This window comes from Panthera leo, chromosome F2 (genome assembly GCF_018350215.1).
Source record: "Panthera leo isolate Ple1 chromosome F2, P.leo_Ple1_pat1.1, whole genome shotgun sequence".
In the NCBI taxonomy this organism is placed as follows: domain Eukaryota; kingdom Metazoa; phylum Chordata; class Mammalia; order Carnivora; family Felidae; genus Panthera; species Panthera leo.
The window spans coordinates 62,019,515-62,046,077 of NC_056695.1; the positions used below are offsets into that span (position 1 = coordinate 62,019,515).

At 41.7% G+C, this 26,563-nt stretch overlaps 1 protein-coding gene across 1 annotated transcript in view; it reads right to left on the minus strand.

Annotated features, from left to right (window-relative positions):
* Positions 1-14,914: 14,914 nt before the first annotated feature.
* Positions 14,915-26,563, minus strand: part of SAMD12 (sterile alpha motif domain containing 12) — a 378,819-nt gene continuing 367,170 nt past the window's right edge. The window contains exon 5 of the mRNA XM_042923625.1: positions 14,915-15,501. Within this exon, the coding sequence (XP_042779559.1) occupies positions 15,479-15,501 (23 nt within the window). The 3' untranslated portion in view covers positions 14,915-15,478. The remainder of the gene's footprint in view (positions 15,502-26,563) is intronic.

The following is a 26,563-nucleotide window of genomic DNA, read 5'->3' on the forward strand; positions in this document are numbered from 1 at the left end:
ATCCATTGTGGCGGGGCGGGGGGTGGGGGGGTGTAAATTCTCCTTCTCCTCTAACTCCATGGGATTCTTGTGGTGGTGATTCTTGTCAATGTAGGGACTCACCTTCCCTCCCATGGGCCAGCCAATCAGAGAGCCACATCCTCATGGACATACTGACTGGACCAAGGGATGGTCAAGAGACCCCAAAATGGTTAACTGGAGTCTATTTTCTAGGCTGGCATGGATGTTGTAAGACCAAGTCTCTTTCCACGTAAACCTGGAGTTGTGAGATGCCATTTTTTCCCACTCAGACAAAAAAACAGCACCTGTGGATACTGGGAGAGCCACAAGCTCCACCTAGCCCTGGACTTTTTGATATACCAACTCATAAATCTCTCTCTCTCTCTCTCTCTCTCTCTCTCTTTCTCTCCTTAAGGCAGTTTGAGTTGGGGTTTAGGCACCTGCAACAAAAAGTCTTGACCAATGCACCAACCTTGGAGAGTTATTGTAAAAATTAAACAAAATAATTTATTAAAGTGCCTGACACATTACAAGTTGATGCTATTATGACTAAGGTTGGTTGCTAGGGGTTCTAGCTTATTCCTTATCCTCAATCCTTTAGGAAGGAGTTCATAAACTGAAACCACATGATTCTGCGCTCACAGGATTTTTTCCACTGGGCTGTATATGTCCTTGCTGTGTCCTTTGTTGCCTTTGAGGGACATCCTAAGCAGCAGCTACTTGAAAACCTTTATTGCATATGCTATAGGGATATTGTCTACAGCTTTACTCAGGGTCCCATCTAGAAATATACATTAAGAAATTTTTCTCAGACTTATGTGGGAATGAAAATTTGACTTCCCCCAAAGTGGTACTTCTCCAACTTTTTCACCCTCATCACCAGAAAAGACCGAACTCATACTTCCAGGAGGCACAGCCCTCAGCACGGGGAGTACGATTTCTTCTGTTTATGTTAAAAATTCATGTGACTTTTGTATTCTCCACTAGACATCCATGTTTATTTTTATGGATGTTGTAAATCCTGCATCAGATCTTTGATTGCCTCAAGGTTGACATGAAATTTCTAATTTCTCGGGGCGCCTGGGTGGCTCAGTCGGTTAGGCATCCGGCTTCGGCTCAGGTCATGATCTCATGGTCCATGAGTTCAAGCCCCGCGTCGGGCTCTGTGCTGACAGCTCAGAGCCTGTAGCCTGTTTCAGATTCTGTGTCTCCCTCTCTCTGACCCTCTCCTGTTCATGCTCTGTCTCTCTCTGTCTCAAAAATAAATAAACGTTAAAAAAAAAAAAAAAAGAAATTTCTAATTTCTCTTCAATAATGATGGCCAGAGTATATAGACTGCAACCTACATCCTTGTCTCGATATCCTAATTACTCTACAATTTCTCTGATCCTGATTGTAGTTTATTTATAACTTTCTATTTTATGGTATATTTTCTTGTGAATTGCTTCAACGACTTTGTGGAAGCAAATGGGTTATGAATAAATAAAAGCATTCATATAAACATAAAAAAAAGAATTGACAAGCTTGAAATGATACCATATGAGGACACAGGATGTGTACTTGGTTTCCTACTAATAGACATCTTACCCCCCAACCTCAGCTGAATTGAACAACACATTGAACCAAAAGAAGTGTTTAAAATTTTAACAGAAACAGCATGAAAAAGGCATAGCTAATATTCTTGTTATCCACAGAAAATCAAAAGTCCTAATTTGAAGAGAATACATTAATACTGATTTTGGAAGACAGATGTTGGAATCGGCATTGGCAAGAGTGGGTCTATTTGCTTCTTTTTTTTTACCAAGGGCAATAATGAAAAATATTTTTGTTAACAGAAGTACTCGTTACACTTTCAACTTCACACATTGGGACAGAAACTGGGCAATAGCAATACCTTTACTACGTATATCCAGAACTGAGTTAGCTGGTCTTTTGGACATGCTTGGAAGCACTGAGAAGCTTGAAAATGCAAGATGAGGGCTATGGATCTAAGGCCCATTTACTTACCTGTCTCCCCTTCTGAACAACATTCTCTGAGTACAGCAGGAGTTCCTACAATGGGATGAGATTCAGAAGATCCTTGAACCCTTTGAAAATGAATGCAAAGATTTGTGTTGTGTACTTTTTTTTTTTTTTTTTTTTTTTTTTTTTTTTTTGATGAGAGAGCATCCATAGCTCTCAGCAGATTTTTGAAAATACTTGTGATCTGGAGAGGTCAAGGACCAGTGATGATGTCAAGGCTAGTGGATTATCTAGCACAGTGCCTTGTGGGTAGTATGGGCTCAATAAATATGTGTGTGAAGCTGAGATTCTGTGCTTCCCGGTCATAAATAGCTAAGTGAGCTGTAGGACCAGGTCTGAGAATTTAATCCCTTTAAATTTTGATCACTTCACTGCTCAATTAAAAGGGAGTAATAATACCTAACAGAATACAGTAAGAATTACATGAGGTAGAATAAAGAATGCCTCACCTATAGTGGGCACTCAGTCAAGGCAGCTATTGTTTTTGTTCTTGTCAGTTAAACTGCATTTCAGGCAGAATTATCACATACCCGTCAGGGCTGATTCTCATCATAACAATTTTTGTTGTTCAAAATAAAATAAAATAACTAAAAACCTAAACAGTTATTCGGATGATTTTGGAATGTAACAGAGTCAAATACAAAGTAAAAACCAAGGCAGGAATTTACCTGCGTCGCCCAGGATTAGAGAGCAAATCGAGCTGACCTAAGGAGAATCGGGCCTTGTTTGAAACTCTTCGGATCTCTTCCACCTTCCCGCTTCCTTCTCGCTTCCTGCCTCCATCAACGACTACGTGCACACGCACGCAGGCACGTGCCAACGCTCGCATAAACACGCACGCGCACGCATACATGTGCGCGCTCACGTGCATGCGCACGTGCACGAACTTTTGGAAATCTCTCCTGAACGTTAGCGGCAATCTTTCGGAACCCGTCTTTAAGATGTAGTTCTGAACTCAGTCGCGAACTGCCCTAACTTAATTTCTCATAGGGTGTCATGAAAGGAAGAGTAACAAAGGTGTCAAATTTGATACCGCTTATTCTTTGACTTCTTTTTCTCCTGGTTCCATATGTGCAAAAATAATTTTAAAGATTTTTTTTTTTTTTTTTTTGCTTAACCAATCAAAATCAATACCTTTTCGTGTTGAAGTTGCTGACTGTGGGCTTGTGTGTTTGGCGCAGTTGCTCAACTTGTATTCCAAACTTGTTTCCTTTGAAAATCTCGCATAATTCTGTGAGACAAAGCTATGTAAAATTAAAAGTCTTTTTTAAAAATAGACTTTGTTTTTAATGTTTGTTTATATTAGAGAGAGAAAATGCACAGGTGGGGGAGGGGCAGAGGGAGACTCAGAGTCTGAAGCGGGCGCTGGGCTCTGAGCTGTCAGAGTCAGCCTTGGAGCTCGAACTCACCAGCCGAGAGACCATGACCTGAGCCAAAGTCGGATGCTTCACTGACTGAGCCAGCCAGGCGCCCCACTAAAAAATATTTTTCAGTCTTAAGAAGGAAGGTAAGCTACAGTGGACTGAAGTGTTTAGATTTTTAAATGGATGCTTACTTCTTTTTAAAAGCAAAATTGGAGGTAAGATGGGACAAAGTTGTAGTTGAGCTTAAAATTCTGTGGTGTAAGACCTATTACAAACCCCTAATAGTCCAAAAAACAATATTAAAATCCAGTGGTATATGAGCCTTGGTCCAAGTAAGGCTACTGTTGTCCCCTCTTGCAGCCATGGATGATGGCAGGGCTAGAGTATGATAGGCTCACAGTGTTGCTCTATAATTATTTTTATTAATACACATTAGCAAGTTCGTTTTTAGCCCATTTTCTGGCTGCTCCATCACTCGTTGGAGAGCTCATCTTTTGCACCATTTATTTCTGAGGGCCTTTTCACTCACCTGGTTGAAATAACATTGCTGTCAAGCTAATGATTGGCATGGACCCACATTTCCAAAAGTGCTTGTTCTGTGGGTTGTTAGTATTCTCTGGGGGAAACTGTTGGTCCTTGAATGCATTTGGAAAGTACCGCACTGAACAAAGCATATGATTATTTCCTGCAAGACTTCTCAGAGCCTTTAATATGCTAATGTGTTGCATGTGTCTCTAGGAGTGGGGTAAATAACATAAATCATGTTTTCAGAGCTTACTTGACTGTAACTTTCCATCTTTCTGCAATCCCAGCATCTGAGAATGAGTAGGGATTTCAGTTATCCTTCCAGAGATATTTGCATTTTAATAAGAGATTCTTAAAGAAGAAATTATATGTTGAGCTCCTTATTTCTTTTAGGAGGTACAATCTTTAAGGGCAGGAAAAAAAAAGTCATTTATCTCTGAGTCATCAACAATTAGCCCCATACCATGCACAGTTCCTGGCACATAGGTTGAATAGCCTCTACATTTGTTAAATGAATACACAGACTTACTTTCTGGAAGTAGAATTCGAGCCATCAAAGGCAACTGCATTAATCTTCCATTACCCTTAATTTTTTAAAAATCTAGTCTACAGTTCTGGAGCAAGACTTATTTGTAAAAAAATGATAAAGAAAATTATTAAGAAAACATATTGTTACATTTTTTCCTCCCTTGCTCACTAAAAAAAAATAATCTAATACTAGCTTTTGTGAGGCAGAATCAGTGACTTTGGTAGAGAAAAGCAGAGCTGGAGAGGCAAAAGTGGGGAAATTGCATACACAAGGGCCGAGATTTAGAAGAGAAGTATGGAATAGAAGTAAAGAGGGTGTAGAGGGAGGACAGAACCAGAAAAGTCTGGTGGCAGGGAGAGTTCTTCATTGGGAGTTGAGAGTGACAGAGGGAGAAGGGTTTGGGGTGAGGAACAGAAGTGGCTGCCTTTGGATGGATAATGAGGGTGGCATGCATGGGAAGAAGGACTTTTGGGATATTTCCTGTGTAACACATACCCATATCAACACCCACACATTCCATTTTGGCCGTTTCATTAAGAACCAAGTAAAATCTGGAAAATTTTTTTAGATATATCAGTGTTCCCTCTTGGAATTGCCAGCAGAAACTGGGCAACAGGGGGTGCCTAATAATATTCAGATTGTACTACCAAAGGACAGATACAAGTGAGAAACAGGACCCCAGCAAGTTTTCCATTTCTCATGAGAATGGGGGCGTGCTCATTTGTGAAAAAACTGCATGCAATTCTCATTATCCACTCCCACCTTACACCTCCCCAGTGCTATACCAAAACAAGAATCTGGTTGTCTTTCTTAAACTTTATTTTTAGTTGATTTTTCAATATATGTACAAAATCAGGAAAGGTAATGGAAAGCTATTTTTCAGTGTACATTTTCCCAGATGCCATAAAAACAGATATGTGAAGGGGAATGTATTAATAACCCTTGTGATTTCATAATCACCATAAGAACCCGCATCAGCCGGGGAGAGCTTTCTCTGGTACAAAATACCTAGCACTGCAGTATACATTTACTAGGTCGCACTAGGTCTTACTAGATTCTGAATAATCTTGGGTCAATAAATAATTTTGGTGGTCTCAACTGAGCTGCTCATGACATGACTGTACTTGATCCCAATACGGCCACCATGTTTTCCCAGGCAAGTATGAGTTCCCAAAACACTGAGATAGCAGGGAAACTTTTCTTTGCATGGCAAAATGGTAGCGGAATCTGTCTGTGCCTGGCTGGGACGACCTAAAGCTGCCTAGGTGATCTGCTACCTAAAGATTTCACCTCCCTCAGAAAAGACACCTGACTTTAGTCTTTATTACTTTGAGTTAACATGCTTATTGGAGCAGGGCTTGCTGGGCTCAGCAGGAAGAAGGAAAATAAGCTGAGAAGAACATGGCACCAAGTTTAATTCACTTAACCCTAACCTCTGTTGAGCAACTATTAAGCACCATGATGTGGGGATACAAATACCAAGAGGATGAATACCCTACCTTATAAGAGAAAAAGAAAGAAGGAGAAGGGTAAAATGGGTTGGAAGAGAGAGACTGAGATGAGACTGAAAAGGGAAAGAGAAGGAGATAAGATGGAGAGGAAGGTAAGGCAGAGAAAAGAAAACAACTACATGGAAAGGGGGCAGTAAGTTAAAGGCAGAGGAATGACAGAGAAAAAGTTAGAAAATGATAGGAGAGACAAATGAAAGAGGGGGAATGGTCAGAAATTATCCAAGAAAAGTCAATATGAAGAAAATGTTGGGGGCTCTAGTTTTACATCTTCTCAAGAATGGCAAAATGTTGCCCCATTTTCCATGTTCTTAATCTGTGTGAATTAAGAGTGGGAGAAAATTGTGCTTTTAGAGTTATAAGGTGCGTAGGCAGATTTAGAAGGTTTACACATTGAGTCAGTAAGCTAACTTAAAAGATTATCACGGGTTTTGCTTTTGGAAGACTTTTCTAGGTGGGGCGGAACCCAAAACTATATTCACAGTAAACATATAATAAAAAAGGCAATGGGTGTTTCCTTTCTTTTTCATGCAATTTATAAGTGCTTTTTCCTTTCTGGGAAAGAAGTGTTTCTCTAGTATAAGTTGAAGCAATTCATCATACTCAGTAATGTCATAGTGGCTATAAGTACTCATTAGGATGTCTCCTTGAGAAAAGAAAGGGTGAAAATGGTAGTTTAGAGCAGGTCAAATGGCCTGTTGTTTATATTTGGTGCATTGTATTATTCAGTAAAATTTTTTTTAATTTGAGAAAAAAATGTTTGGCATCTTTTAAATACGTGGTTGAGAGTGGAGTGTATCTAGATGTTTTCTGAAATGCACAACTGGCTGTGCCACATGTTTGGGAGAACTAGTTTCTAACCCGAGATCTCCTGGGCAGGTGTTATTTGAAGGTCAGTATCTCTACTGATAAAATACAGGTAGCTTACCGTTGGCCACTACCTGTGACAGACGGAACTGGAGGTGCTGGGGAATGCCATCAATCATGCTATTATAAGCACTTAAGACTCTGTGGGGTGAGAGCAAATTGGTGGGCAAGATCTGTTGTCCCATCTCCTTCCATCTCTTTCCAGGATCTGGAGATGAAGAGAATTGCATCTTTTGCCCGGCTGTGCTCAACACTAAAGCCTTCACCAGTAATAGCAATCATGCTGGTGGGATTTGTTGCTGGGGGAATTCTGTGTGCTGGGAGTTGGAGGGAGGCCACCAATCCATTTCACATACATTATTTCTCCAGGAAACACAGCATAATTGAGGACAATTTTCCACCATGAATTGCATCATTAGCTAACACAGGGAAAGTGAAATGCTGTTAACTTTTCTTTTCCTTCTGCAAAGCTGATGAGCTGAAGAAAACAGAAATAAAAAGTTTAATGTAATTTTTTTTCTAAGGATATATGTTGAAAATCAGAATCAAAACACTTTTACACGGTAATAGAAATCCCACATTTTAATACATTGCCATGCACATAAGGAATCAAGTAATGCTGAATACAAAATAGTCAAATATACAAAATGATAAAGCAGATTTTCAGGCCTGATAGAGATCATGCTCACAGATACAAGGGGGCAAAAATCTGTACAGTTCCATTTCTATTGATTTAAAAAGAATCATGCCCCCCAACTCTTTTTGACGACAACCCAAAACAGAAAGAAACACTATAAGAAAATATAAAGGAGACCCAGAGGGAATTGGCAAGTTGATAGCTGCGTAAGATATGGAAATCGTTGGTTCAAGATTGTGGTGCACAATAATTCTTATGTTTAGAGAAAAAAGTTTCTAAACATCGTATGTCCTGGGAAAGCAGGAAACCAAAGTGAACATCCAACAGAAAAGGCACTCTGATTTTACCATGTAACTTGCTTGAGTCCTCCTAAGTCTCGTCCTGGGAGTTTTTCTAGGGTGCATAGAGAAGAAAAAAAAAAAAAACAAACCACAGTTGTGGGCAATGGATAAGGAAAATACTTATTTAATTAACCACTCTTAGGGGACTAAGAGAATTCAGACTGCTGGTTTAACTGCTCACTCAAGGAAGCTATAAAAATGTCTACCCTCTATGTAGGCTTTTGTGTTATGAAATGTGCTTTTTATAGTCCATGTTTGTTAGTGTTTGTAAAACTGTGAACCAGTTTTTTTCATGAGATTTCCCCCTGTCATACCCTACTCAGGGGAGGGAATGGAAGACCCTACTAGTCGTCCGTTCAGTTTACATTGTGTGATTTTTCTTCTTTCTTCCCTAGGACAAATGCTAGTAGACAGTAGCTCATCAATGAAGTTCGATAGGGCTCTCTACTTCCTGTGACCCTTAATTTGTCAACTTCACACTTTCGTTAGTCTTCTCCGACCCGGGGACTGGTGATTCCCCCCCCCCCCCCCCCCCCCCCCCCCCCCCCCCGCACTAAGCCAAAGCTGAGGCTCTCTCCCTTGGCTAGGTTAACTCTGTCTTCTGGAGGCAGAGAAGTGGAGATACTTGGCCATGGGCTCTGCAGATCGGTCCCTACACATTAGAAAAAGCTTGTGTGTGCCTGCAAAATGTTGATTGTTACTTTCTTATCATTCTTTCTTTTCTTTTCTAATCCCAGAATGGACTCTCAGTAATACCAGCTACAAGGAGAAAGCATAAAGAGAAAGGGCTCACAATTAAAGCCCAGGTCACTATGATAATTGCATATATATTAGTGGCATGGGACACCTTCTCCCCTTAGCTCATTTTAGCCTGCAGACAACACTGTCTGCTAAGGTGGGACACATGAGCAGAAGCCCAGAGAAATGGGCAATTTCTCTTGAATCCAAGTATTCTTGAATTCAAAACATCTTCTTCCCCTTTCTCAGAGCAGTGCCAGATCCACAAAGTCCCAAAAATAACTCCAGTATATAAACCACAATAGATCAATATTTTCTTTTCCCAGGTACTTTTACTGCTAATATGTCATTTTGTTACAATATTGATCTTTTCTAAAGTTTTGGGTACAGCTATTTAATTTAGTGGCTAATGATATTAAAGAGTTGGATTAATTGGAACTACAGTAGTATGGTTTAATGACACAAGAGTTTTAGTGGAATTAGTTTCAAAATATTTGTGCTGGCTTGGCTTTTCAGCAGACTAGCTGCTTCTGTGCCAAGCATGACTGAGACTTACGGTGCAGTCAAGAGCCTAACATTATTCAACTCTCTGCGATGTGAACTTCTTTCACTAGCCAAGCCATGGTCTTCTCAAACATGGCCTTGTAAGGATAGCATTTTTCTATTGGTGGAGGAAAGGTAGTGGTGGACAAACCATTCAGAGCCCCAGAGAGCCTTCAAATTGCCTACATGTGAGTTTAAGCCAGTAAAAGCCCAACTACCTCCAGTGGGCACTGGAGAGGCAAATGCTTCTCTTCATGGTGCCTGGAGATGAGAGTTGCATTACAATGGAAAAGATAAAGGTTCTAGTGTTCAAACGCGAATGCATCCCCCATCCCCACCCCTTGCCCCAATTCTCTTTAAGCTTCCCTCCTATAAACAGGGCCTGTTGATGTGAAAAAGAACCTGGTCACACACTCCAAAACTTCTGCAGCTGGTGTGTGGGTCTTCTGCTGTATGGGAAACAGGAACTGTTCAAAGCTGCCACAGAGTCAACTGGCAGATCTCAATGCAAACACACACTAAACGCAGTTGATGGTGGTCAATAAAAAATCTTGGAAATTATATATATTATATATTATAATACATATAATATATAATTGAATATATAATTCAAATTGATTTAGGGGTGACATAATCAAAGACCAGGACGCTGCTCAATCCAAATCATATTCTTGGAATTATGCATGAATAGGGGGACTACCCAGAGCTTCAAAAGGTATCTTCATGATACTTGTGCTATTTTAGGGGGAGGCCAGGCCAGCTTCCTCTGCAGAATGGGAGGTGGCCACCATCAGTTTGTGGAGCAGAGCAACGATCAGACACTTGTATTTAATGGCAAGCGTAAGTATTTCTTCAAAGTCAGGTCACAAAATCACTCCCCAACCGCAGGAGAAATAATGATCTAATGAGAATCTCTTGTTTCAGATTTTTTTTTTAAAAGAGAACTCTTGAATACATTATTATCGAATTTGGGGAGGGTTGTATTTAAATAGAATCACATAAAACAGAGCTGTGTGCTCTTATCAACTCAGCTTAGAATTGCACATTTGATAGCTGTGTGTGTGCTCATAGGGCATAGCCATGCGTAAACACCCTGTTTGTTTCCTTTGATCCAAATTATTGAAATTTAAAAGATTATAACAATGCAGAAAGCAACCAGCAGCGTCTTCAGTGTCTTCATTGTTTTACGTATTAGTATCTCCAACTGGGTTAATGTAACATTCTTCTTATCATTCACATCAGCAGGGCTGTCTCTATCACCCTGCACTTGAGGCCAAAAGGCCTAGGTTTAAGAGCCTAAGGCTTCCGTAAATGTTTGAGGTTTGGAAATAACAACAGCAACAAAACAAGCCATTAAATAAATGAAACCCCTCAACCATTGGCTCCAAAATATGAAAAGAATATCGTATAATTACAAAGAATGTATCTACAACATTTAATGTTATGTCAACCAGTCAACTGCAATTCTGTGCAAGTCAGATGGTGACTTTGAAATTTTATTAGGTGCATGTTGTTGGTGCTTTTTGGTGTTTGAAGTAACTGGAGAAGGGAGACTCTGAAGTAAGAGTGCTTGGGGCTCTTCAAGATTGTAAAATAGCCCTACATGGTGCATGAAACTCCCATCTTACAAAGCCTTCTACACCCATTTTCTGCTGCTCTGTGGAAGTCATCTGTCCGTCTTGGTGCTGTTGGGCAAGAGGTCTAAAACTGGTCCCATACTCACTGGCACTTCCTCCTTTACATTTATCTTAGAGGTGAATTTCATCCTAAAATTTTTAGATCTTAGAAATGGTGCCCCTCCCACCCGCACTCCAGCCCAGAATTTTCCCTGCAGGGCCAAGATAATGGCCAGAAGAAAACCAGTTTTGGTATCATCCCTCTGGCCACGTTCCCACATGAGAATCTCCAGGGAAGGATCTGTTTTGTTCTTTTTATTAAAGTGCAGCGGAACCTCCCTGTGCACATGGCCAACTCTTCCTCAAGCTTCCCACAGGTGGTCAGCTTTCAAAAGAATGTTCCTTGTCTCCCCACTAGAGTAAGTCACCAGAGCAAAAGAATGGAAATGTGGTCCTGTTTGACCTGGAAGCTATGCAGTGGTGCCAGAAATCGTGCACATTGACAAAGCAGAATTCATAAGACAGTTCTCTGGCCACAGGATTAGATGCAGATCTAAAAAAACAAAGGAGCAGGACCTGTTTGTCTTTGAAATAGAGTCCCCAGCTGTGCCCTGAGCAGAAGCATCTCCTGGTCTGTCCTTTCTCATAATCTCACGGGTTCAGTTTTGATTAGCAGCTTTGACCAGTCACTCCCTGGAGATGTGAATTCACATCCACTGCTGTTTGGGCAGCAAGCCTTCACCAAGATCAAGCATAAGAAGGAATTATTAGTCAGTAGTGGGGAAAAGGGGGACGGCTAAGGTTTTCTGTTTGTGTTCTTTAGAGAATACTCAAAATCTACCCAAGAAATTTTGTTAAAAGAAGAGATTAAAAGAAAAAAAAAAAAAGAAAGTGAGGTGGAGGGGGTTGTGGGAGAGGTGAATAAAAACAGCCTTTAAGACATAAAAGAATGTATGTCATTTTCAAAGATTAGATTTTTAAAAAGAGTCTACGGCAGTCTTAAGTCTAGTTGTCAAGCAACAAAATTACTCTAAAGAATATAGAGGAAAACATCACCAAGAATAAAGCTGCTAATGCACCGGGGAGAGGAGGTTTGGGTAAAGGGAGTCTTCTAAACTTTTCTTCAGAGAGACTTTTGTAGTTCCCATTCAAAATCAATCAGGTGACATTTGCAGACAAAGAAAGCATTTGCAAGTAACACTGGGGTAAATCCATAATCCATTGGAGGTTTCTATCCTTAGGTTATATTTTCAGTAAGGTTGATACTCCTTTTCCCCTTGAGTGTTAAAAATGGCAGAATTCCCTCAGAACTAAGGACCATTAACCTCTGAGCAACCGAGAAGTGACTTTGGAGAGAACTCAGGGCTGCTTCCCCCATTCTGGAGGTAGAAGCCCCATGTGCAGCGACACAGCTCAGAGAGCCTGTGCAGGGGTCTGCAGGTGGCCATCATCCATAGGGAAGTTTGTAGGATCTCTGTCCTCTAGGTATGTCTTCAACTACAGAAGTGATTTGCTTTTCACCCTAGCAGAACCACCGATGCTCTGCATCTCAAATTCAGTTCTCAAGCTGGTACAAGCTAATCCCCTTGGCACCCCAGAGAGTCTGATAATTATTCATTTCTGTTCCTTCCCAAGAGTGTCTTTCCTGCTCAAGTGTGGGTGTCAGCCTTTCAATAAAAGGTGTCGCACAGGTTTAAGTAAAAGGAAAAGTTAAGCATCAACAGTTTATAGCCCTTAGACATCAAAATATTTATCCCTTACCTCCTGGTCTCCCGCTGCCTACTAAACAAAACTCCCCACAGCCATTCCTGAACTTCTGGGAGGTAAAATCTCCAACATACATCTTGGGAATAAGGTACAGCACAGGAGGAAGTAACAACCAGAAATCGTGGCTTAACACGGAACAAAGAACCTAAAGGCTGTGAATGAAGTCGGTTCTCCATTTTGCTGGTTTAGCAAGTAACTGCTCAGATTTTATGCCTCCATGTTTCCAAAACTATCCCTGCCAAAGACTGCAAAATGAGGCTAACAGTTTGGAAAACAGTCACAGTTACTACGAAAATATGTGATACACCAGGAATTAAGGCATTTATAGAGAAGCCATTTTCAACTGGGTTCTTTCATTGACTTCAGCTTTGCCTTTTCCCATCTCCACCCTTAGCCATCACCTTTTAAAAATTTGTCAGCACACTTCTGACTGAAAAAAAAAAAAGCTAGGAAACTCTACTTATTTAATTGTTCAGAACACATTTTGCAAAAGCCAAAGCAAGGATGAACCAGCATCACTGGATGACCACCTGCACCATAAAGTATGTCCAGTTTTCCAAGGTTGTTACCTGTAACAACTAAAGGGTCGACTCCGAACGACCCTCAATTAGTGAACCAACAAATTCCCAGCTACACTATTTCAGCAGCTGGTAGTTCTTTTGGATTCAGCAGGTCCTCTTCTGTGTCCCCAAGACTAAGTTTAGAATTGGAGCTTTAGAGAATCCAGCGTAACAATGAACGGTTGTGCCTATGTAAAGGATGGGAATACAGGTGACCAGGGTGACTATCAAGGAAAGGAATTAAAAGCTGTTTGGGGGAAGCCCTAACCAGCAAAGTCCGGGCCCTGGAAGGGCAGGCTGTGCACAAGGATCCAAATATGTGTCCCGATGCTGTCCACTACCTCTTCTTCCACTGTCTTCTTCCTCAGGCAAGGGAACTGCCTGCTGCCATGTGCATTTTCTGAGGTCCCTCTGGCAGGAGGTGAATGCTGCTTGAATTCTGTTTTCATTGTGGGAAAGCTGGGACAGGGACAGGGTTTGGGAGGAGGAGATATTGTCTCAGAAGGACATGGGGAGCCGGCCTTGTACCCTGTTGTTACCCCAACACAATGTTTGGCACACAGTAGGTGCTCAACAAACGTGTGCTGGATAAAGGAAAGAAGAAGGAAGCCCTGCTGTTGGAAGTGAAATTCAAGAGGTGGGCAGTAGAGATTGGAATGTTCTCCCCAGGGGCATTGGCAACAGGGTTTGGCCTCGTAATTCTGGATTTGTGAAGAATTAGGGTCTGTGAGGGCCTGGTGGTCCTGGGCTGACCCATTGAGAGGCCAGAACTTGTTGGTGACTGAAATCCCTCTGAGTTCCCTCTTGGAAGCCCCCTTCTTTGACAATACAGCCTGACAGGTTGGGGTGAGTCATCCTATGAGGTGACTCACCCAAATCACATTTGGCTCTCTTTCCCTTCCCCTGTCAGCTTTCCAAATCTCAGTGGGGACGGGGAGCGTTTTCCAAAGTGCTGTGCATTTCCTGAGGCCCCCGGGGGAGAGCAGACCATGAGCGCGTGTATGGAGACCCCCTAAGATGCCAAACTTCCTTGTGCTGGCAGGGTCCCAGAGTTGTTATATATATTTAAAGAAAAGCCTCCAGTGCCTATCAGTCCCAGATTGGGATTGTGGGTACACAGAACATATTTGCTGAATTTTTGATTCAGCCAAGTTTATATTTTCAGGGGAAAGGAAAGCGAAAGCATTACGTAAGGTCAGTCAATGTGGACATTTCTCTAATGCCCAAAGACAAGCAATAGTGTGCTTTGTTGTAAGACATCGTAAAAAAAAGAATTATTTGTGGATATAATCCCAGAAAGGATTAAAAAGGGACTAGTAGGTTCTCTACTGAGGTAGGAACCTAGTGTGGATTGGGCCCTTTTCCTTCTTTAGGCACACAGGGGGACACTTGCTGTTTTTCCTCTTCAGAGAGCTGTGATTTAAACTTGACCTAGAAAGCCTTCTCAAGTTGTAAAGTCAGACCACACAGGAAAACGGCATTCTGCCACCCTTACCCTCAACCCACCATGGTCTTTGATTAAATGGCCATCTCCTTTTGTTCTTGAAAACATTCTTCTATAGGACAGGATATATACACTGGCCACATACAAGCCCCCCTGTATTTATCTGTATGTGCATGTGCTAAGTTGTGCCTGGGTACCAGGAACCAAGAACTAAGATGTTTCAACCACCAGCCCCCTTCTCCTTCCCTCTAGAGCTACAAGAAATCCAATTGGTTCACTAAAGTGTCAACAGGTTAAGCCTAACAGTATTGTGGCCATATATACACCAATCTACCACAAATGACTGCCATATGCTAGGGGTGGAGTTTGTCTTGGACAGTCTGAGCCAGAAAGAGGACAAGATTTATAAAAAAAAAAAAGAGAGAGAGGATACTTGTTTTCCCATAGGTACAGAACGTGCTGATTCCTTTTGGCGTAGTTTTCTCATATAAAGTGCTTAAGAGTTGGACAGAATACCTTTAGACGTCATAACTAACATAACCAAGACGTGTTTACATTCCTACCAGGGCAGAGTATCGTGAACACTTCCACTGACATTGCAGAACTGCTGTGACTTTTTTCTAACATATCATGCCATCTGCACACATAATAAAATAATCCAGTAGTTGCCATGCTAAAATAGGACTTCTAGTGAAGGGCACAGACAGCCCCCAAAGGGAGCTTGAGTTATGCACAGTGATGAAAACTGGAAGCAATTTTCCAGCTAATGGTCTGCCAATGACCACTTGGAACAAGTTGGCACTGTATATTATGCACCTCATTTAAAAATCCACAGCAAACTAAGATTTTCCAAAGCCCATAATCTTGACTGAATGGGTGTTTTTTTTCAGTTAATCTGGTTAATCTGTCAATGCTCCATGGGTATCTTCTGGCAGGTGCCATGAGTTAGTCTTTCTGTGAGGAACAGGCCATGTTCATATCAACTGGCAGGACAGCAGCTTGGAAGGCTAACCACGTTTATGGAGAACCCTCGGTTGAGGCTGCAAGAGGAAAAAGGGGAAAAACGCGGTGAGTCATTTCTTTATGTTCCCAGATACTGGTATGAAGCAATTATCCTACTCAAACAAACTCTAACATCCTTTAGGTCGAAGAGAAAGCTCTAACAGATCTAATAGTTACTCAACTGCAGGACAAATTTATGATGGCTCTTGGAATGGTCCTTCTACCATTTGGCAGAGTATGGAAAACATCCATCTCGGGGATAGGCGAAGTTGCCTGGAAGGCAGGGCAAAATCAGATCTCTGGAGCTGGCATTCATCCCTCGATAGTCTGTGGTTTGAGAAACCATTTCATACATTATAGAGCTTCGTGAAGTTACCTGATCTGGAACAGGATAAGACTGGGAGTGGTGTGAAGGCATTTGTGTGTGTGTGTGTGTGTGTGTGTGTGTGTGTGTGTGTGTGTGTGTGTGTAGGGCATAATGGTGGTTTTATTTATCAGGGAGATTTCCTGGGATAAAACCTAGAAGGAAGCAATATGGCTGGAGCTCCTGAGCTTGCTAGTTGAAAAGTGAGACTAGCTGAGCAAGTCAGAGAAGAGACAGAGAAAGTTGTCAAAGTCTGACCAGAGATTAAACTACCTGCACTGCAATCTTGCTTTTGACTTTGGGAATGCTGGTGCAGATCTCTTCCTGGGTTTTGTAATTTTTTATTTTATAATGTTCCTTTTATTTTATCTGAGTCCTCCCTATAGTTCCTTATATGGAGGTCCTCATTTATTAGTTAATATGAGAGTGCCATGGAATGTCTTGTTCAGAAAAATATCAACATTAGCTTTATTTAATACACAAAACTATTGGGCATTGGAAGAGAAAAAAAGCAAGAATTCTTGATGTTAAAAAAAAAGAAAAAAACTGACCTAGTTTTTAAAACTGGCTTTTCAAAATAATGAGAGAACGCAAAATTTATAAGCACGTTTGATTACAACTTACTGTTTTTGAGAAAATGCAAAAACAAAAGTAAGGTACTATTTAAGCATACTAAATATAAAATAATACACACTACTGATAAGGTTGCAATGAAAGTAGAATACTAATAAATTGCTGATGGCATTGTAAACTGGAAAAATAATGTCAATTTATTTAAAAACTATTAAAAATTCACATTCACATTCACATTCACTGTTCCCATTCAAGGAGTGTATCCTTGATAATGATAGAAAAATGATAGAAACTATATGCACAAATATACAACCCAGAGATTATTTATAATAGTGGAAAAATTGGGAAATGAGTCTTCCATTGTTGAAAATGCAGGTCAAGTAAATGATGGTGCATTAGCAGGATAGATGCTTATATGGCTATTAAAGTAATAATTATGATGATTATGTAGCTACATGGTAAACAGTTATGATATACTACACTATAATACTTACACATATGCATAGAAAAGAATTCTAAGTGAAAGGAAGAAAACGCTAGGATTTTTATTATTGTTGTCTTAAGTATTTTGCAAAACACCAAAAATTAGGTTCACAAGAATGCAGATGTGACCCACGAGCAGTGACTAATGAAAGCATCCGTACTCATACTAATACTACCTCAAAAATAACTACTTTGCAGTTTCATTAAGAGATAACACTCTAGGGGAACCTGGATGGTTCAGTTGGTTACGTGTCTGATTCTTGATTTTGGCTCATGATTTGTGGGTTCAAGCCCTGTGGGATTTTCTCCTTCTGTCTCTGCCCCTCCCCCGCTCACACATGCTCTGTCTCAAAATTAATAAATAAACCTTAAAAAAAGAGAGATAACACTCTAGTAATATGGAAGGGGGCGAACAGAAACCAACATGAATAAAAATCTTCTACCCAGGTCAACCTGCGAGGGAAAAGGGCGGCCTAGGGAATTTCTGGGAACCTGACACAGTACACCAGCCTTTTGAGACTTCTAAAATCCACTCTGGAAAAACGTGTGACCTTGGAAAAGTATTCCTATGAATGACCGTAGAATAAAATTTAAAAGTGAATAAAGATAATAGTGAATTCCAATTAATCACTATACATTGAACCCTGAATCAAGAGTTGAGAACTAGGCTTATCACAGTTGCTATTCTTCCAAATAACCATGTTTTCCACATGAACTTCTAACAGATGATGGAAAGCAGGTGTGTCAAGATCTGTAATAATCTTATAAACACTAACATAAGCTGAGCCCACTGTACTTCACAACTCTTTCACCTGTGGTTCCTCAGTTCACTTCTTAGGATAGGTAGGAATATCCCCATTTTATGGATAAGGAAATTGAGGCCCAGAACCAAAGCCACACAGTTTGTGAGGATTGAACCTGTGCTCAGACTTGAGCACAGACCTATGTCCCAGTCTAGCGACATGCAGGAGTGACAGGGACACATATATAAAGTGTAAATATTCGTAGCCTTCCCCATTCTCCTCTCTCCTAAGTAGGATTCTGTGTTTATCCATCGGCCCAGTCAGCACTATAAAGGGCCCTGCTGGGCATGGAAGAAAATTGAAGACTTAATTTATGTTACACAGACAGATGATAGGAAGAGCAGAGGTACTCTTGTAAAACACTGACAGAGGCAGACGTAGAGTTCACAGAGATACCAAGTGGGGGTTTAGGAAGTGAGACAGAGAACTTAGATGGCAGCAGTGGGAACTGGGCCTTTGGCAAACAGATGGCCAATGAGAAGCGCGTGCTATGGCGTAATGCCCCCTTGACCATCTTTCCACGGAAGAGTAAGGAATTCATTGCTCCTTGATGCTTTCACAGTGAGTTGTCTTTCACTTGACTGTGTCACCACATTGAGTTGGGCTTTATGTGGGAGCAAGAGGCCTCTGTTTACTCAGGCTACATGTGAAAGGTATTGGCCTCGGGTCAGGCTTGAACCACTGGTTTTCTATCACAGATGTGCAATGATGGACTCTGCTGTCATCCCTTTGCCCTAGAGTTTTGTTATCTGCAGCTGGAATCATGTCTTCAGGTACAGAAGAGCTACCTGAGGTCAGAATGTAAAGTGGCAGTTCGTGATCTTCCAGATGGTGCTCTTTTTGGGTGCCATCCCCCAGGCTTCAGCCATCCCAGATTCCTTCCAGCTCCTCATACACACTGAGCGTTTGAGCCTTTGCTCAGCCTTTCCGCCTGCCTAGGATGCCTTCTTTGCATGCCCTCTGACACTAGTGAACACCTACCCCTCCGTCTTCCAAAACCACCTTGTGGTCTTGTGGCACATTCTTTACAAAGTCTCCTTTCCCCTTGATACAGCTGACAACTTCCCCCTATCAGCCAGCATGGCATCTGAAACCTTTATCACCAAACCCACCATGAACACTTTATTTTAATGTATCCATCTCTCCTAAATTTCTTGAGGCTGATATCATGGCTTTTTAGTGTGTGTCTTCCTAGTGCAAAGTGCAGTGCCCTGTGTATAGAAAGTGCTTAATGAATAGTAAAATTAATGAAGAAATGAATGATGTTGGAGAAAAAGAGTTCTCTTCTCTTCTCTTCTTTTCTTTTCAATTTAATTCAATGCTTAATTTTATAGGAGATTTAGTCCTGTAGCTCAAGTCTGCATATGGAGAGGGCGATTGTTCTAATTCTTTTCTTGCCATCTAAGAGCTAAAGCCACATGTGCTTTATGTATGTGCTGGCTATGTATGGATTTGCAACTAACATATAGTGAAGGGTTCTTCCTCAGATCTCTGTTTGAGGGTCAACATTACTATTCAAGTATTCTGGGAACTAACCACCTCTTATGTCCAATGCCTCCAGAGTTTGGGAAAAGTAGAGAAGCATTTAAGTCCAGTGATTAAGGGCATGGGCTCTGGAATCAGGCAGATCTGGGCTGACATCCCAGGCTTGCCACTTACCAGCTATATGATGTTGAAAACATTGATTTCCCCAACCTTCAATTTCTTTACTTTTAAAATGGTGATCATTTTTTTTTTTTTATGTTTTATTTTATTTTTGAGACAGAGAGAGACAGAGCATGAGTGGGGGAGGGTTAGAGAGAGAGGGAGACACAGAATCCGAAGCAGGCTCCAGGCTCTGAGCGGTCAGCACAGAGCCCGATGAGGGGCTCGAACTCACAGACGGTGAGATCGTGACCTGGGCCGAAGTCGGAAGCGCAACCGACTGAGCCACCCAGGCGCCCCAAAATGGTGATCATTTTAAAACGGGTTGCTGGAATGATGAAATGGGCTCAGAGAAAAAGCACCTTGCATGGTGTTTGGCAAATAGTAAATATCTGCTGAGTGATGGCTACTATTTATTATTATTATTACCACAAATTCCCAAAATTCCTTAGAGAAACAAGAAATACAAATAGGGCAAGGCAAGGTTCTAATGCCACAGCTGGGGGCAGTTAAAAGAAACACCATGCCCAGGGGTCAAGCCTTTGCACCCTCCAGGAGAAAGATAACACTCTTCTTGCCTGCCAAGGCCACAGTCAACACACTCTGGCTTCTACTCTCCCCCAGATTAGTGCAGACAATGACAGACGGTTCCATGATAAGGAGATTTCACTTCAAAGGCAGGAAGGGGCCCGGGAGGCAATGGTCAGCTTGGCACAGGAATCAAAGAACAGATCTGGGACTGAGTGTGTCCAGCTCCACCTTTCCCTACTCCAGCATCAAGGGGCTGATGGGATTCGTGTCTTTAGGGAAGGAGAAAAGATACTGTGTATAGGCAGCCTTACCTCTCATGGGCTGAGGGAAGGAAATAAGATAGTTTCTTAGAAGGTGTTTAGGGTTTTCCATTCAAAAGGGAGAGCCATAATAAATAAATAAAGGGGCCATATCCTCTATGTGAAAGTGTCTTTTATGTGACTCAAGTTTGAGGACTTTGCATTTTGAGGTGGGGCTATTTATGTCAGATGTGAGATGCACACTCCAAAGGAGTGAAGTCCACAGTTGCCCCTCCATTATGGAAATAACAAGCAAAACTAACATTTGTTGAGCAGCTACAATGGGCCAACGGAAGTTTTATAGGCAGTCACTCATTGGATCCTTACTACCATCTCTGAGGCCTGAATTGTATGATCTTCTTAAAATAGACCTGGAAAAAATGAGGCCAGGTTCATTAACTCCTCACAGTCATAACACTAGAAGGTCTAGGGCCAAGACTAGAACCTGGATCTGCTCTTACCACAATGCTTTCCTGACTCAATAAGAAACATAAGGGGGTGCTTGGGTGACTCAGTTGGTTAAGTGTCTGACTCTTGATTTCCACTCAGGCCATGATCTCATAGTCGTGAGATTGAGCCCATGCTTAGTGTGGAAACTGCTTAAGATTTTCTCTCTCCCTCTTTCTCCCTCTGCCCCTCTCCCCCACTTGTGCTCGCTCTCTCTCTCTCTCAAAAAAAAAAAAAAACAAACAAAAAAACAAAAACATGTTAGGAAAGCAAATTCTTTAACTCCCAACAGGAATGCAGGAAAGCAAGTAGCTGTGTTTGTATAAAAGAATGCTCATCACCCTATACATAAAGTACCATAAATAGAGAAAGTTAGTACATTTCTATTTAACAGTCTGAAATCTTTCCTATGTTTAGAGCAGTAGTCTTCAACTGTGTACAGTTCCCCCACCCCCAGCCTCCCCAAAGAGATATCTGCACTGTCAAAAGACATTTTTGATTGTTACAACTAGGGGAGTATTACTGCAACTGGGGGGTAGAGGCCAGAGACCCTACTAAGCATCCTAGAATTCCCTAGGACAGACGCCCCATCCCCCATCAAAGAATTATCCAGCTACTGAGGTTGGTTTAGAGGATACAGGTCCTTGTTTATCTTCTCTTCCTCGTTGTGAGCCAAATATATCACTCCCGAAATAGGCCAAGATAAAAACCAACTTAAGTGTGCCCGTTGTGTGTACAGGAAATAAGGCTGAGCTCAAACCTCACTCCTTCTATTCATCATTTGCTTGTTTTATTTTATATTCAATGTAATCAAAACCTCTAATACTAAATTATTTCTAACTTTTAGAACCCTCACGGGCATACCATCATAAGAATCAAGAGTGGATGATTTAAACAGGTATGCACACTTAATTAGTTAGCACGTAGGGGAGAAGTCAGGAGATAAAAGAAGGACAGAAGAGGATTTATGTGGCGATAAAGCTAAACTCTACCACAAGTCCTTTGGTGGGAGAGCTCATATGCCTTCTCCATTTCATGAGGTTCCTTTCTGCCACTGCCTGCTTCCCTATTGTTTGGGGGGTCTTTGGCCCCTGAGAGTATGATTAAGAAATTAAATATACCCCCCTGACTGCGTGAAAATCAAGGTCTGAATCTTGGACAAAATGAGTATCAGGCTGGCAGAGGACCTGGGTGAAGGGCAATAGAACAGATGATGCATACAAACTAGCTTGCAGCTTCTCATAAACCCTAGTAAACCGGAAATGACAATGGTGCTGTTATGGGTAACTTTTGTGTCCACCGGACTGGGCCACAGAGTACCCTGATATTTGGTTAAACATTATCCTGAGTATGTCCATGAGGGTGTTTCTGGATGAGATGAACATCTGCATCAGTAGAGTGAGTACCGTACATTGCTGTCTCTAATGTGGGTGGTCCCCATCCAATCAACTGAAGGCCTGAGTTGAACAAAAGGCTGAGTAAGCCTCAGCCAGGAGAAAGAATGAAATCTTGCCATCTGCAACAACACAGATGGAGCCAGAGAGTATGATGCTAAGTGACATACATCAGTCAGAGAAAGACAAATACCATATGATTTCACTTATATGTGGAATTTAAGAAACTAAACAAATGAACAAAAAGAGACAAACCAAAAACCAGACTCTTCACTACAGAGAACAAATTGGTGGTTGCCAGAGGGGTGGTGGGTGGGGGATGGGTGAACTAGGTGAAGGGGGTGAGGAGTACATTTATCATGATGAGCACTGAGTCATGTACAGAATTGTTGAATCACTATACTGTGCACCTGAAACTAATATAACACTGTATGTTAACTATACTGGAATTCAAAAAAATGAAAAGAAAAAAAGAAAGAAAGAAATGCTTTTCTAAAAAAAACCCAAAAAACAAAAAAACAGCCAAGTAAGGGAGAATTCACTCTCTATGTCTGTCTTTGAGTTAGGACACTGGTCTTCTGTCTTTGGACTTGGAGTCAGACTTGGACTGAAACTTACACCATCAGCTTTCCCAGGTGTCCAGCTTGTAGACCTTGGGCCTTCTTAGCCTCCATAATTATGTGAGACAATTCCTTTATCTCTCTCCCTGACATCTCTCTGACCCGTGTGCACTTTCTCTCTCTAGATAGATAGATTTGTCTGTCTTTCAATAACTAGAGATGGGTAGATATAGATACATTGATATATCTCCTGTTGAAGAAGCAAGGTCTCTTACTGTTTCTCTGGAGAACACTAACACAGAGTCTGTAGATGACAATGACCATAATAGTAAGCACTATTATTAACCAAGTACTTACTACATGCCCTAGCATCATGCTAAGAACCTGTGTCCACTGTGAAGCAACTTGAGGAGGTAGATATCGTGACTTCACTCCACAGATGAAGGAAGTTAGGCTTGGAGGGATAAATGAACTAACACGGGCTATACTTTAGGCCAGCCTATGACCCTTGATCTGGTTATAACGTGTCAGGGGCCTATTGATTATGGAAGTGCTAAGCAGGAAATGTGCAGCCCCAAAGCCCCATGGGAACATATTCAGGTAAGCATTTCTACCTAGTTGGGATAGGAAGGCTTTGGCCTCCATTCCCCATCCTCTCAGCCCTCAGTTTTATTGGTTCAATTAGAATGTGATTGGCTCCCGATACTTTAAGAGTCTTTCTGCAGTTGGCTTTGCAGTCCTCATTGGCTTGGATTGTCACCTCTCTCTGGGGTTTTAGAGGGTCCATGAGATGAAGCTGGATCACCGCACACACACACAGTGAATGAGAGAAGGAATGCACTTGTGTGTAAGCTGTCCCTCTCCTAACTCTAGGTCCTATGGGTAAAATTTAGTTTCTGCACTTCAAGGTTTGAGAACTCTGACATTTCAGCCAGAGGTTCTCAAACTTGACTGCATTGGATTCATCTTAAAGAGCGTCTTAAAATTTTATTTTTGTCCAGACTCTCTGCATTTCCACTGATTGCAAATGTCCAGGGGGAGGTCTGCAAAGCTCTCTGTTTACAAACGGTACAGTGATTCTCACGAGATCAGCATGGCCTAAGTCCATGGAAGCATCTATGCCTTTTCCCCAGTACTTAAATAGTAGTTATTTGTCCTTCAGACAGAGAAAAGTGTGTAGACTGTGGGGAAATTTGGTTTAGTCTTGTTCAGTTCACATAATAAAATACCAAGAATCTTGGATATAATACAATGCAGTGATCCAAATATTGGCTTTTAGAATGGGACAAGAAAAGAGCAGTGAAGCCTAAGCAAGCCATTCAACCCACTCACAGTCCTGGAAACTTAGGCATGCTCTATCATTCCAGTATTATTTACAGGCTGATGCATGCATCAATTAATCAAGCAAGCAAGTAACATTTATTCCATTGAGTACTTACTAAATGCCCAACATTGCCTTCGGGCCTTCAGGGCTGGAGGAGTTTCATATCTATATCATTGTACTTGTCACACTGTATTAGAACCACCTGATGATGTCTTTGTCTATAAATATAGACAATTTTACAGTCTTTGTCTATAAAAATGCTTCTCACACTTTACTGTGTTTAGAAATCCCCTGGGGAGATTGGTAGGGCATAGATTTTGAGCCCTGAATGGAAAGAATCTGATTTAGTAGGTCTGGAGTAGGTCTGTAAATGTGCATTTCTAACAAGCTTGCAGGGGACCCCAATGTTGCTAGTCTGAGGAGCACTCTTTAAGAACCATTCGCTCCCAACCCCAGGCTTCTTCAGGCAAAGAATATGTCATCTTCTCCTTCTGCAGGGTGTAGAAGAATGTCTAGAATATCAAAAGTGCTCTTGAAATGTTTGTTGAATAAATATAATGGCTAAGCTACCTGAGTAACATTAGCACTTACTTAAAGTAGAGGCAGAATTTATTTGGGCAACATAATATTGTTCTCTAATGAGAACTGGTTGAGAAATTTCAACGTATACAAGCATCTGAACTCCGTGAAGACTCTCTGAAAAACCAGGACACCTATCAGGATCAGTCTCAGGGCACGGTTTCCCCAGGAAAATGGCAACACCTCACCCAGCTTTATGGCCATTCTGAACTAGAACTGCTGACCACAGTGGCTGCCATCTTGCACCACATGAATATGATTTGATGTCTTTCTGGGAGAAAGTATCATCAGGCTAGATGCTCCCCGCAGGGATGTGTTTGGACAGCCAATTTGGAGGAGGCAATCCAGTGATTCCATTCTCAGCACTGGACATAGGTAAGCATTTCAAGTCATTAAATTCCAACAGCCACTCTAAAAGCCCACAGAGCCTTCCAGAAGAAAACTGTGTCCACTGGCACAAACAACAACGAATCTCATGGGAGATCATAAAAATATGCCTTGAAGTTTGATCCAAGTTGCCTTTAAAATTCCCTCCCATCTCCACAATGTCAGACGGGCTGGCAGATTATATTCTGAAGGACTGTTTCCTAATTTCTCCCATTGCTTCTGCTTCCCACCTCACTCACTCACAGAGCAGGGTGCCCTTTGTGTTTGCCAAATGAGTAAGTCAAGTTCCTTTTCCTTTTTTTTTTTTTTTTTTTTGAAGTTTATCTATTTCCTTCTTTGTCTAGTTAACCCTTCTTTAATCTCAAAGGCCTCTCTTTGGACCAGTGCAATAGCTTCTTCATTGGAAAAATATTCTATTAGATTCACAACTTCAGAAAAACATGTCCAAAAAAACTCTTCAGATCCTGCAGCTTTTCCAAGAGAAAGAAGAAAGCACACTTTTTTAAAAACGCTTATTTTTGAGAGAAAGAGTGTGAGTGGGGGAGGGCCACAGGGAAGGAAAACACACAGAATCCAAAGCAGGCTCCAGGCTCTGAGCTGTCAGCGCAGAGCCTGAGGTGGGGCTCGAACCCATGAACTGCAAGATCACGACCTGAGCTGAAGTTGGGTGCTTAACTGACTGAGCCACCCAGGAGCCCCAAGAAAAGCATGCTTTTAAAGGAGTATACAGGGGCGCCTGGGTGGCTCAGTCGGTTGAGCAGCCGACTTTGGCTCAGGTCATGATCTCACGGTCTGTGAGTTCAAGCCCCGCGTCGGGCTCTGTGCTGACAGCTCAGAGCCTGGAGCCTGCTTTCAGATTCTGTGTCTCCCTCTTTCTGACCCTCCCCCATTCATGCTCTGTCTCTCTGTCTCAAAAATAAATAAACGTTAAAGGAGTACACAAAGTATACTTATTTTTCCTCTTTTTGCATGGGGGCAAGTGTCTTTTTGAATTCATGCCACACAAGCTAAATAAATATGAACATATAAAGCTGATAACAATGATGGATTTCACCAAACAGAAGCTTAGAGTGGAAGGGTATTTTACAGCAGTACTTCTCAAATTTTAATGTGCATATGAGTCACCTGGGTATCTTGTTAAAATGCTGATCATGCGGGTCTAACAAACTCTCAGGCGATACTGGTGCTGCTGGTGGTCCATGGACCACATTTCGAGTAGCAAGGCCACAGAGTTCTTAATGCAGAGCAGCACTGCCCAGTGGAGGCTTCTGCAGTGATACAGATGTTCTATATCTGCTTTGTCCAATATGGCAGCCATTAGCCACATGTGGTCATTGAGCACTTGACATGTGGCTAGTGCCTGGAGGAAACTAAACTTTGAATTTTATTTAATTAAAATGTTTTCATGTTTATTTATTTTTGAGAGAGAAAGAGAGAGAGAGAGAGAGAGAGAGCGCGCGCGAGCAAGTGGGGGAGGGGCAGGGAGGGAGGGGGAGAGAGAGAGAGAGACAGAGAGAGACAGAGAGAGACACAGAATCCAAAGCAGGCTCCAGGCTCTGAGCTGTCAGCACAGACCCCGATGTGGGGCTTGAATTCATGGACTGTGAGATCATGATCTGAGCTGAAGTCAGGCACTTAACCGACTGAGCCACCCAGGTACCCCAAATTTTATTTAATTGCAATTCTTTTAGATTTAAATGGTCACCTGTGCC